Source organism: Primulina eburnea, chromosome 3, assembly GCF_022965805.1.
Source record: "Primulina eburnea isolate SZY01 chromosome 3, ASM2296580v1, whole genome shotgun sequence".
Classification (NCBI taxonomy): Eukaryota; Viridiplantae; Streptophyta; class Magnoliopsida; order Lamiales; family Gesneriaceae; genus Primulina; species Primulina eburnea.
Genome location: NC_133103.1, coordinates 6,722,434 through 6,735,417, shown reverse-complemented (window position 1 = coordinate 6,735,417; position 12,984 = coordinate 6,722,434). Strand labels below are relative to the sequence as shown.

General features: G+C 29.9%; 1 protein-coding gene across 1 annotated transcript; it reads left to right on the top strand.

Moving 5' to 3' along the window:
- The first annotated feature begins 3,256 nt into the window (after window positions 1-3,256).
- LOC140825824 (20 kDa chaperonin, chloroplastic-like) lies at window positions 3,257-5,806 on the top strand. The gene is made up of 6 exons (XM_073187810.1): window positions 3,257-3,413; window positions 3,497-3,707; window positions 4,241-4,420; window positions 4,499-4,654; window positions 5,248-5,325; window positions 5,494-5,806. Exons 2-6 carry the CDS (start codon window positions 3,522-3,524, stop codon window positions 5,665-5,667), a joined length of 774 nt encoding a protein of 257 aa, XP_073043911.1. The 5' UTR covers window positions 3,257-3,413; window positions 3,497-3,521; the 3' UTR covers window positions 5,668-5,806.
- The last annotated feature ends 7,178 nt before the right edge of the window (window positions 5,807-12,984 follow it).

The window sequence follows — 12,984 nt, the reverse complement described above, 5'->3', positions numbered from 1 at the left end:
TTAGTTTGCAACGTTTCTTGAACGAATAATGTTGTTTTGATATATTTTGGTGAAGTCGTGGATGATTCTGATTTGCGGAGGTAAAATCTGTGAGGTTGAAATTCTACATTAATTCATTAAAAAATATATATATAGAATTTTGTATGTTTATAACTATTTTTTCCTTTTGTGGTTTCGTAGTTAATAAAATAAATTTCACTCGTTCCTTTTTTTTCCTCCAATATTATCTAGTTTTAAAATTTTAGCAATTTAATATATCAATTCATATTTATTAATCAATTTATTGTAATATATGATGGGTTCTAGCCCAAATATCAAAATGTATCCAATTTGAGGCATATCACAAGCATAATAAAAATCTATAAATAGGAAAAACATTACCATTTTTCAAAAAATACTTGTAATATGCTAATTATTCTCTCATTATGTTATTATTGTCTCATGAAAGTACTTTCTGGTTTTGGGTAGAGATTCAAGCGTAAGAAGATTGACAAAAACTTATGTGAGATGGTCTCATGGGTCAAAATTATTACTTTTTATGTTAAAAGTATTATTTTTTATTGTGAATATCGATATGGTTGACCCGTCTCACAGACCAAGATTCGTGAGACCGTCTCACAAAAAACCTACTCAAAAAAATTTATGTCGAACATTCTCTGACACCTCTGACATTTTGCTCGTCACACATATGACGTTGCACTACATTTATTTTTTTGAGTTCGCAGAAATGACAGTTGTGCACCCAAACTCTACTATCCAGCATTAGCATGATCTTCGTAATTCAAATAACAACTTTATTTGACTACATCAATATATATAGGGTTATATATATATATAGAATTTTTTCGCCTAGGTTGGATTTAAAAGATAGGTAACTTGTTTTTAAATCTCTAAATCTAAATATGAGTTTGTGTTTAGTCCCTGCCAGAAAAAAAAAAATTTCTACATTCCTTGATTCACATAAAAAAAAATTCTCATATATATTTTCACGGTTAAAAATCAGTACAAAAATTAAAATTATGGTATTAATATATAATTTTTGAGTATCTAATATATTAGATATGATATAAAATATAAAATTTTGAGTTTAAAATTTGAATGATTTTATTAACATCAACACTCGTTAAACTTGTTTGAATGCTGAAACATAATATATTAATACAAGATGTGAAAGAGTTGTTACACAAATATCATATATTAATGTCACATTTTCAATGTTTTACATCGACTTTTATTCGAAAAAATATCTATACTTGATATACATGTTTGATCAATATCAGATCTGAAAACATCTGGTAATCAAATATCATATTTTTATTGTTTTATAGTTATTTTTATTCCAGAAAAAATACGTGGGCTTAGAGGATGTAAAAAATATTTTTAATGGAAAGTGCAAAACCTATTTGTCTGACAGACTGATCTTGGAGATTTAAAGGCATTTTACCCTTATGTTGCGTTTGGTTTGTAGGATTAGGTGGGTTTATTTATTTATTTTAACTCATTTAATCACCTGTTTGGTATGTTTTTTATTTAATCAAGTTAATCCCTCTTATTAATGATTAGGTTATATAATGTAGGTTAAAATAATATTTCTTCACTCCCTAGGATTATTTATCACACTCTCAATACATCATATTTTTCCAATTTGCCCTTCTCCTAAATTTAAACTCACCACCACTTCCTTCTACCGACCGCCCACCGCCGCTGGCAACCGCCCACCGCCGCCGATTCCGGCCGACCCCTGCCTGCCATCGCCGGAGTAAAGAAAAAAACAATTTCGTCATTTCATCAAAAAATTCAAAATGAAAAAAAAGCAATTTCGTCATTTCATCAAAAAATTCAAAATTATCTCATACTTAAAAATCATACCAAATATAATACTATTTTACATCATATATTACATTTCTATCGCAATCATTTTTTTTTTTATCATTTACATACTAATCATTAGTTTATTTTATTCTTCCAATCAAACGTAGTCTTAATTATATTGGACCCTCAAACGTTGCATTCATTTTTTATTTTTCATCAATTTGTGCTTTTCAAAATTAAAATCGTGCATCAAAGGCATCTAATATAAAAGTTAGATAAAATATAATAGTCGAAAATATTGATAGTGTAATCAAATTAGGACAAAAAGCTAAACAATTATTTTAATCAGAGTTGTTGTCTTGCCGATTTTTTCGTACTAAGAATAAAAAAGTCCAACAACATTAATTTACTGTGAAATGACAAGAGAAATGCTAATCCCACAAATTTTAGGAAGTCAGCCTTACTTTTCATGGAAAATTTCGAGAAAAATAGGATTAAAACGTGAAACTTAGTTGAATTTCAATTTTAAAAAATTTATTCCAAGCTGCAAAAAGTTATCGCACCTAAATGTTTGACCAAAATTGTCATTATTGAAGTATGGTTTAAATGATTCGATCGATTTTGAATAACATAAAATCATAATCAAACAATAATTATTTCAATTTAAAGTTATAAAGCCAAAATAAAAAAATTCACATTTTAGAGTTTAGAACATATTATGTTCACCCCCATAATAAATTGCCAAATTAATAATCCACGCACATGAATATATTTTTCAACATATTTAATTATTATTTTATTCTTCAATTTATTTAAAATTTATAAATTCAAAGCATATGGATTTTATCCAACCGACGTGAGATAATTAAAAGACTCTACTCATGCTTAGGTATAAACATCTGGAGCGTGAAGTTTACAAGTGATCCAACTACATGCATAATTGTAAGGCCCGAGAATTTGATTACCGTAATCTGAGATTAATCTGGACTGATTTATTGATTAATTAAGAACTTGATTAGCGTCAATGAATAAACATCTTGAGCGTGAAGTTTACAAGTAGCCCAACTATTGGCAAAACGCATGTCACAGCTATGAACAGAGCAATACATAATGATGAAACTTGGACATGAGTTTTTGTATATGTTAAATGAATGTAATCAACCTGTAGCTATTCCAATAGCTGAGACATAATTATATGTTCGTAAAACTCTTATTAGTGTGTTAACGAGTCAATTTTGTGAGATGAATTTTCAACTCAACACAATCTATGAAAAATTATTATTTTTTATATAAAAAATAGTATTTTTGTTGCAAATATAAATCGAGTTAAACTATTTCATTAATATAGATATACGACACCATCTAATATGTCATAGATTTATTTTTGGTGGTGCAAAATAGATGAGCGAGCTACCGAGCACTCATCTAAATAAGTTTCTAGAAACCTCTACGAAATTGCAAAAAAACCCCTCAATCGAAAACTTCTATCTCGTAGGGTTTTGTTATCCTCTTCCCCAACAGATTCGCAAACCTACCTCTCAGAACTATACTCCGAGTCATACTCTCTTCTCTTCGCTCTGCAATCAAATTTCATATTCGAGGTATTATCTGATTTTTTTTTTCAAATCAACTGTGGTTTGCGCTTTCTTGGTTCTTGTTTTGACGGGTTTTTCCTTTTCTTCAGAAGTTTTTGACCGCGAGAGCAAGAAATGGCGACTACCCAGCTGACTTCCGCCGCATCTTCGATTTCAGCTAAAGGGTTTACCTCGTTTGAAGGGCTGAGGGCTTCAAATGCAGTTAAATTATCTTCGTTTTCACCTTTGAAGCTGAACGGCGAGGCCCGTAGGTCGTTCCGTGGTCTTGTTCTTAGGGCTGCTACAACTGTTGCCCCGAAGGTTCCTTTGTAGTTCACTCCTTTTTTTCTCTTGGTGATGTTATTTGTTGAATTTCTTACCGTGTTTTCATTGATTCTAAGTTTATTTCGTTTTTTATTAATGCTCTAGAATGTTGCTTTATGAATTATTCAATTCTTTGTCAGATAGCTGGATATTGCCAAATATATGTGGTGTGCAGTGTTGGATTGGGATGGTTTTGAGTAGATTCTAGTTAATTTTCTTTATTGACTATGTTAGGTTGATTGATCGAGAATTGTCATTATTGATCTTTCTTGCTTTTGTGTTCCACACAGTACTTATTCACTCCACGGCATCTTTATTAGGTGGCGTAAACTGAACTTCAAGATGGATTATATAGAGCTCTAAAATTCGACGATGCACTGATTTTTATATGCACACTAAGTTCTAGGTCGATTGAGCGAGAGACTATTACCGCTAGTATTTACTTCCGCGCCAAAATGCATAGGCGTGGTCTTGTTTTTTTCGAAAATGCAATGCTAATGCTGACCAAACTTATGTTCCCAATTCTTCAGTACACATCACTCAGGCCTTTGGGTGACAGAGTGTTGGTGAAAATTAAGGCGGCTGAGGAAAAGACTTCAGGAGGTATCCTGTTGCCAACTACTGCGCTCTCAAAACCTCAAGGGGGTGAGGTGGTTGCTGTTGGAGAGGGACGTTTAATTGGAAAAAATAAGGTGGAGATTAGTTTGAAGGTATGGTCAGATCTTTTTAGCGTTTTACTGTTTTACACATGTAATAACTCAGACTTACCTATTGATACCTGTGTTTAGACTGGCACCCAAGTGGTGTACTCGAAGTATGCCGGTACAGAAGTGGAGTTCGATGGTTCGAATCATCTCATTCTTAAGGAAGATGATATTGTTGGTACTCTTGATACTGATGACATAAAGGATTTGAAGCCTTTGAATGACAGAGTTCTCATAAGGGTTAATTATTCCTTCAGCTTACTGTGTCTACTTGTGATCCATTTATATTCATACAAGCCTTGTTTCACTGACACACAGTGTGTGTTTGTTATCAATTATTTGTCTGATACCGTTGTATATCGGAAGTTGGAAAATTTTGTGCTGAACATGACTATTATTTTGGAACATTCAAATAGTGATTTTCTTGAAATATTTAAACTTTAGCGTCATGTTGATAACTACAAAGAGTAGAGCCATTTTTGTAAATTTAAGCGATGACATGACGAGACCAACATGAAACTCTATGATCCGTGTCATGCAATAGATTCACTCGTAGGTGCTCTTTCTTTTATGATTCATAACATGAATAGATATATAGATGGTCGCCTTCATACTGCAAAAAAGGTGGTTCTGGTTATTTGTTTGTTCTCTAGCTTCAAATTAAACTTCGATAATGCCATAATTTTTCCTGGAATGAGACATAATCCAAAGCATCCCGAGTAGAGAAACAATGAAAATACATGTAGATAATTGTATAACCTTTATTGATCGTCGGTACATGCTCAGCATACCGTTATTACATTTGATGCTCTTTAAACATTTTTTTATTTTAGGTGGCTGAGATTGAAGAGAAAACTACCGGCGGATTGTTCTTAACTGATGCGAGCAAGGAGAAGCCTTCCATCGGCACGGTGAGTAATGGTTATTGAACTTTAATAAGTGTGAGACACAATTCAATGTTGTTCGAAATTCTTCATTTCTTGATGTCTTTTGACTAGTTTATAGCACGGGCCGGAAGCCATGCATATAGGCTGATATAGCGGGGACAAACTTTTACATTTTTTACCCTTAAATAACAGGTTGTAGCAGTTGGTCCTGGGCGCCTAGATGATGAGGGCGATCGGAAGCCATTGTCAGTTGCCCCAGGAAATACAGTTTTGTACTCGAAATATGCAGGCAACGACTTCAAAGGCAGTGATGGTTCCAATTACATAGCACTGCGTGCATCCGATGTAATGGCTATCCTGTCCTGAGTTTCCGTCTTGTCTTTCTATTGCCGCTGTAGTATCCACAAATGGTTAAAATAGACAAACTGTTGTAATTTAGAGCCGAACATGGTTTCTGATGATTCCATCCATGAAATGTTTTGGCATAAAATTTGTCGTTTCGGAAGTTTTGCTCGTTTCTTGCTTTCTGAGGCCCGTTGCGTATCTTGTTTCAAAGAATCAAAGTCTTGATGGAATTAATAAAAAAAGAGCAGTCTCGTATCATTTTCTTTGTAGATTACGTGTGAAAAATGGTATTATTTGCACGCACCCACCCTATTTTATGTACCTTCGAAAGTAACTGGATCACTAAATCAAATTATGTATTATATCAGTTGATTTAATTAAATCTCGAGGCAAGCCTTTCAAAATTGGCCATAATTTTGACCGATTCGGCTAGACTGTCTAAGAATAACACTGACAATTTGCATATTCGTTTAGTAAACTTTATTCTTTTCGTTTACTTTTAATTTTAATAATCAAATGACTGTGTTAATAGCGGGAATCACACAAAATATTTTCAAACGTATAATGTATATATCACTCTTTGGAAGTTATATATACATCTTAAAAATCAATTATAAGATTTGGAAAGCTATTTAAAGAATGAGCAACCTACATGAGAAATTTTCGAGCAAACACAAGTGTGAGTATACATTTGATATTTATATACTCCATAAAAATTCTCACACACAATCACTCACACATATACATAATAGTTAAGTTTCAAAGTTTAGAAGATTAAGTTCACACAAAGACATTAAACATAATGTTTGTAATCTTGACATAAGAGACATTAAATATTATGTGAATTGTGATATTGCAACTTACAATCATGCGTGTTAGGAGTTTCAATTACGTAATGGATAAGTCCTAAGTTGAAATGACTTTGTACAAAGAATTGTATAAGTCAAAGTTTTTTTTGTGAATCTTTACTATGTAAAATAAGAGGTGACTTAGGAGTTGTTAATCTTCAAACGTTAATAAACAAATCAGTGTTTATTTATTTATCACATTTTATTAATTATTGCTATTGTTTTTAATATACATTGTTGAAATATTCTGTGTTCTTCAAATATTAAAATTTCACATACAAAATATTTGATAAAATGCTTCAAACAAAACATTTTTACTCATTCAACTTACATTATTTTAAATATTTTTCAAAATGTTTAATCAATTTTTATAAGAAATTAGTTTGAATGTCTTCAACTTGGTTTTAAAAATAAACTCAATTTAATTTTTCGATATTCAATATTTCAATAATCGAACTATTATAATAAATGAAAAATATAAAGCTATCTTGAATGAGGCTGCCCAAGATCAATCGATCTAGCATGTAGTCAGTAGGAGGGTGTCTTAGTAAAATATTAAATTTTGCCTGGCTATTTTTTTTTTTTTTAATATTGATAAATAGGTTATATTAGTTACTTCGCTTCACTTTGGTAACACGACTAAGCTGCTGCCAACTGAATTGGCGGATGTTTTCTAAAAAAATCTTCACTGGTTTAGAACATTTTCAAAATACGTGAAGTTGAAGCCATATATCCCATATCTTATTCCCCAAACATTTCTTCCCCATTATACCCATATTTTTATATATAAAAAATAATAATAACAAAATGAGAGCTCAAATATAAAATTAGGTGAGAAATATATGTTTCAAGTTAATCAAAATTTACACCTTTTTTTTTTTAATTACAACACACGCCCGAGGAAGGATTCGAACTCGGCGAGCCAGCTAATCTGACAAAGAGTGAGACCACTTAACTCTCTACCCTCTACACATTTGATAAAAGTAAATTTTCAAAATACATGCATAAATTACCTGCTGGACAGCCCAATTGAGTCCCAGTCCAGTGGTATGGGTCCAATTATTCCAAGTTCTATTCAAAATTTGTTCTCACTTTTAAAAATTAGGATGGAGGAAAGGGTCCTGAATTATATTGAAGGCAAGGCAAGCATACACATATACCTTGAGATGGAGAATAGAAGAAAAGGGTCGGGTCTTGATTTTTATCCAATGCTGGAGACTACTTTTAAAAAATTGTAGTAAAAAAATCTCTATTTTTTATTTTTTATTTAATTTTTTGAAAATATTGTTTTAAAAAAAAAAATATGATTTTGGGACGGCCTTTTTAAAACAATGAAATATCCTGAGATTATAGTTGAATCTGTGGGGTAATTTGTAGTCAACGCATGCAGGCCTTTGAGAACCAGCTTTTACTAATAATATTTGAATAAAGTATTTACTGTCAGCAAACCATTCAAATGGGCCAAACTGACTAATGCTCTATTGTCCTAATACATATAATTTGACAGTCAAATTATACGACCAATTTTCCAGACTTCTCCATTTTTAATCGCAAATATGACTGTAATGCTGAAAAAACCTTTTATTACAAAGTCTCCATCTGGAAATATGTTTCTGTAATTAATTAAGACCGTAATACCTACATTTGTATGATCACAGATTGGAAATGTCGCGATGGAAAAATCGCGGTTCAAATTTGAACTTATTATAGCTAGAGGTAGAAAAATGCAATAATAAATAAATAAAGGTTGGCATTTGGTTTTGACTCACGTTGGACCTTTATTATACATTACATGTCCAAAATAAATAAATAGGGTTTGACTAAGGATGACAATAACTCGAGTTTGGATATGATTTTATATCCTTCGTTTGCATTCATATTTATTATATTCATTTATTTAATCATCGTCCTCATCGGGTATTTAATTTCATCTTATCTTCATATTCCTCAGAAGATTGGATATACAAATCACACTCAAATATCTCATTATCACTTGTAATTGTATTTTCTCAAATTTTAATTATTTCGAGTAAGTTTTGGATATTTATTAATTGTTGAGAATAATTAAGAAAAAAATAAAAAGTAGCAAATTAAACATTATATAAAAAATAACAAAATATTATAAACAGTTTATTCTAACACCATTGTCACAAAAATAGCATTAACTTTATGTTAATAATTTTCATCATTTCATCCAACTAATAGCATTCAACAAAAGTATATTAGAATTAACATCATAGTCAAAAAATCATATATATATATATATATTTAATATGATATTTGAGTATGATATGATAAGTTATTTTGATAATTCTAGCGTTCACATGGTGTGAACTATAAAATATTCTAGATATAGGGTTACTTTATTGAATTTTAAATTATGTTATATTTTTTTCAGAGTTAATATAAGCGACCCTTGTATATATGAATATTTTTATATCATTTAGAAACAAATACTGTAATTATTAATTAACTTTATTCTCGATTGATGTAAATAAATATTTTCTTGCATTCATATTCTAATTCATAATTTACACTATTGAAAATAATGTTTTAGGGCGAACGTTTGCTACTTTTACCAAAATTTATATTTGGTGATAATAGTGTAACTCAAATCATTTAAATTTACATCAGCTCAAACGTTAAAATTTGATCGTTCTATTGGTATGGACAATTATTGCACCCCAACAAATATAATACCAGAATGATCGCTCAAATATTTATAATTAGGGGTTAATGTATCTGTATATACATATAGTAACTTGAATTAATCATTAATTTTCGTAGAGCGATGATTAAAAAAAGTAGTTGCTAGATGTATCAATTAATCTACATTTATGTTCTCGTTGACCTGGGCTCCAGAATAACAAAGACATCCTTATAGCAAACTAAAGTATACTAAACCCGTAGGTTTATAAAATAATTATTGCTAATTATATATATTAAAAGTGAAGCAACACACTTGCTTATATTTTTTTAATATACTCCAAAGTATTATAGTGGTAATATCTTATAATTGATCGAAAGGTCAATTGTGACAATCCCCGCACGTTAATTAAGAATTAATGTTGTCCTAGAGGTAATTAATTAAATTGTAAATAATTTCTATATATTGATGGTCAAAAAATGCATTTTATTATTATTATTATTATTATTATTTTAATAATATAATATTCGTTTAATTTTAAAAATATTGGCTAAGGTAGTTTTAATTTAAATAATATTTGTAAATAATGGTCACAATTTCTCGATCGAAAGTGTTACCCAATATACACTCCTGTTGATTCTACCTAATACTTTATTAATTGACAATCAACACATTTTAAAATTTTAAAGAATCGTTTGACTTCAAACCACAAGTCAAAGTGTTTATATTACGAAGTCAAGTTCAAATAATATTTAGTAAAATTAAATATGTTGGTATTTATTTGTCTTTTATTAGCAACTTCATGTGAACCCCTGGAAAATTATCGTGCTTTATTAGAATCACAAGTAAACTAAATTAAATTATATATGTTTAGCATCTCAAATACTAAGTAATTAAATATTATGATATGATTACTTAAGACTAGTAAATTTAATTATATTTTCTATCATAAGTAACGATAGCATATTTTTTAATTGAGATGAAAGAGGTAAAATAAAGTTGGTTTAATAAGCTAGTCGATATATAAACTTTTGGTCAAATTTTGGTATTGATGCAATTAAATAGTATTGGGTGCAATAATTGTATATGCTTGGTAGATCAATCGAACCGTAGTGCTTGAGCTGCTGTATGGTTTAAAAGATTTGAGTTGCACCATTACCACTAGCTATAACTTTTAGTAAAGCGGCAAACACTCGGTACTACAGATATGCTTCATTTATAATTTTCATGCTTTCTTTATTCTTTATTATAATACTAACATGACATTGAACATGTCGGTGATATCTAATATCATGTTTATATAGTATTCAGTGTCGTCCATCATCATATATTTTTATAAGCACACTCGTATTAAAAATTAAATTAAAACCTATATATGAAACTAAATTATCGTCGTATGACCAAATTTTGATTAGTTAATCTTCTCTGATACCAATCGATATGATGAATTTCGTTCTACTTCCTATAAACATTACTCCAAAATCCCCTTGCTTGATATATGGCTTATGGTGAGAAAATCATTAATGATATAAACTAGTTAATTATCATAATTCATTCACTAGTTGGTAAATTAATCATTGCAAGAGTTGTTTTATATTAATGGAAACTATGAACATCAGCTTCTAATGTTCAACCTTCATAAATTTCTTGGAATTACCTTGAATTCTTTCCATATTTTTAGTTTGTGAGAAAATTATAGTAAATTAATACATTGTAATTATTGTCAAAGCATTTCATTTCCTTTAAAATTCATAATATTTTCTTGGATGCTTCCTATTCAATGTAATCTGAAATATGCTGCGTGCATTAACTTAAAGTTAAATTAACACGAGGACGACAGATTCATCCACATTAATTCTCGAAGATTTCGTGTGTCTCTTTTGCTTGGGTGGCATAGTCTTTTCTTGAATAAAAAATATTTAAATTTTAATTAAACTATATTAATATTACTTCGTTCAACAACAAAATATGGAAAATTTTCAAAAACTATCGCATCGATATAGCCTAGATAAGTGTAGGACCAAACACATGACGTTTTACTAGAAACTATAACTTATTAGTAACTTTAGCGATTCAAATATTTTAAACAATATAGCAAGACGATCATCACGTTTCAGTTACTCTTATAATATGATAATTATTACACCTCACCAACATAATTTTGATTATAATATCCTAAATTTGATTTTAAAATATAATTTATTTTCCATATTTAATGCGGTCATGATATTTATTTTTGGGACATTCATTGCCAACTACACAACTAATACCCACAAGCTAGATGTGGATTTGACACATCAGTTCGATAGTTTACTATGTGGCAATGTTTTTTAAGCATAATTTTGAAAAAGGGGGAGGCACGATACATAAAGTTTGGTTATTTAATTAATAATTACATAATCATCATTAAATATATATATCGTTAATTACCAATAAAAATATTAATAGTTTAATGTTCAATACATAATAATTAATGGAAACTTATTTGACAGGGACTTATAAAGTTGATATATAGTTTTCTAAGTGCAATGATATAAAAAAAAAAAAAAAAAAGGGGTGGAACTAAGCACGATCGATTAAATATTGATATGGTTTTGTCACTTAATTAAGAAAAAATATCAGAATTAATAGTTCTTCCACTAATGTTTATATAATATAATGGGCAAAATCTAATAAAACGATCACTTATAAAAGCCTTAAAATTAATATTATTATCTTAAGTAAAAATACATAATTGGTCTATAAGGATGCTCATACGGCGCCAACACAATGTGATTTTGATGATGTTTGTGACATCATGTTAACATTTCGATGGAAAAAAAGGATTAAAAATGCAAAATTATTCCAGTTAGAGAACTAAGATTGCTATTTTCTCCGATTTTTACATTACCCCATTAATTTATTTTAAGTTGCATGTGTGATATTAAATGGAGATTGACACAAGTTGAGCAACTTCCAAACAAACAAACTGCAAATAAAACGAAACTTCGAGTCAATAGCCATATAATTTTCCCATTATGGTTCCACTAAATTATTTAATCAACATAAACGAAAAATTGAGGGATATAGACCAGGTAAAAATAACAACTTCCTTATAAATTAATTATATATAAAATTGTCCCAATTATTAATGCTTAACTAGCATATATTAATATTACAAAAATGCGTGCCTTTAATGTTTAAAAAATCTTGTATTAGTTATATGAACTTAAAAAGAATTGATAATCATATTTAATTTAGCCCAACATTACACTAAAATTTCCAAGAATACATTGGTTTAATTTTCTTGCAAAGATTAATTCATGGCTTTCCAAAATTAAAACTATCGCCCTATTGGTAATTTCTTGCTTTTAATTTGATAGCAAACGAAGGTACATGCGGGAAAACTTTAAAATCTCTCATTTAGTTTGACCAGAATTTCGATATATAGGTTTTTTAATTTTTAGTAATTTATCTTAGTTTTTCTTTTATTAAACATTGAATGATTAATTTGAAAAAAAAACATAAATAAAAAATATTTGACCAAAATTATATATCAAAGTAAACCCTGGGTTCACTCGACCCTACCCCTGCGGGCACTGCCCGCAAGGGTCGATCCAACGGCTCAGATTTTTCCGAGTCAATTTTTTTTTTTACATGGAGGTGGGCCCCGATCACTCATGTGGAGTAATCTGGGAGCAGGTCGAAACAATCCCCATATTTATCATTTTCATCAAAATTTATCAATGCCACCATCTTCTTCCTAACGCTACCAAACAAGAACTCCCATGCAAATCTCCCTATAAATACGTGCATTTCTCCTCCTTCATAACTCACCATTTTTCGAATAACGAAAACCAGCTT

Bases quoted from the DNA above. Each gene is read 5' to 3' on its own strand.
- LOC140825824 (XM_073187810.1), top strand. From the start codon at position 3,522: ATGGCGACTACCCAGCTGACTTCCGCCGCATCTTCGATTTCAGCTAAA. The intron at 4,655-5,247 runs GTTAATTATTCC...TTTTTATTTTAG, and splicing joins ATGACAGAGTTCTCATAAGG to GTGGCTGAGATTGAAGAGAA. The intron at 5,326-5,493 runs GTGAGTAATGGT...CTTAAATAACAG, and splicing joins AGAAGCCTTCCATCGGCACG to GTTGTAGCAGTTGGTCCTGG.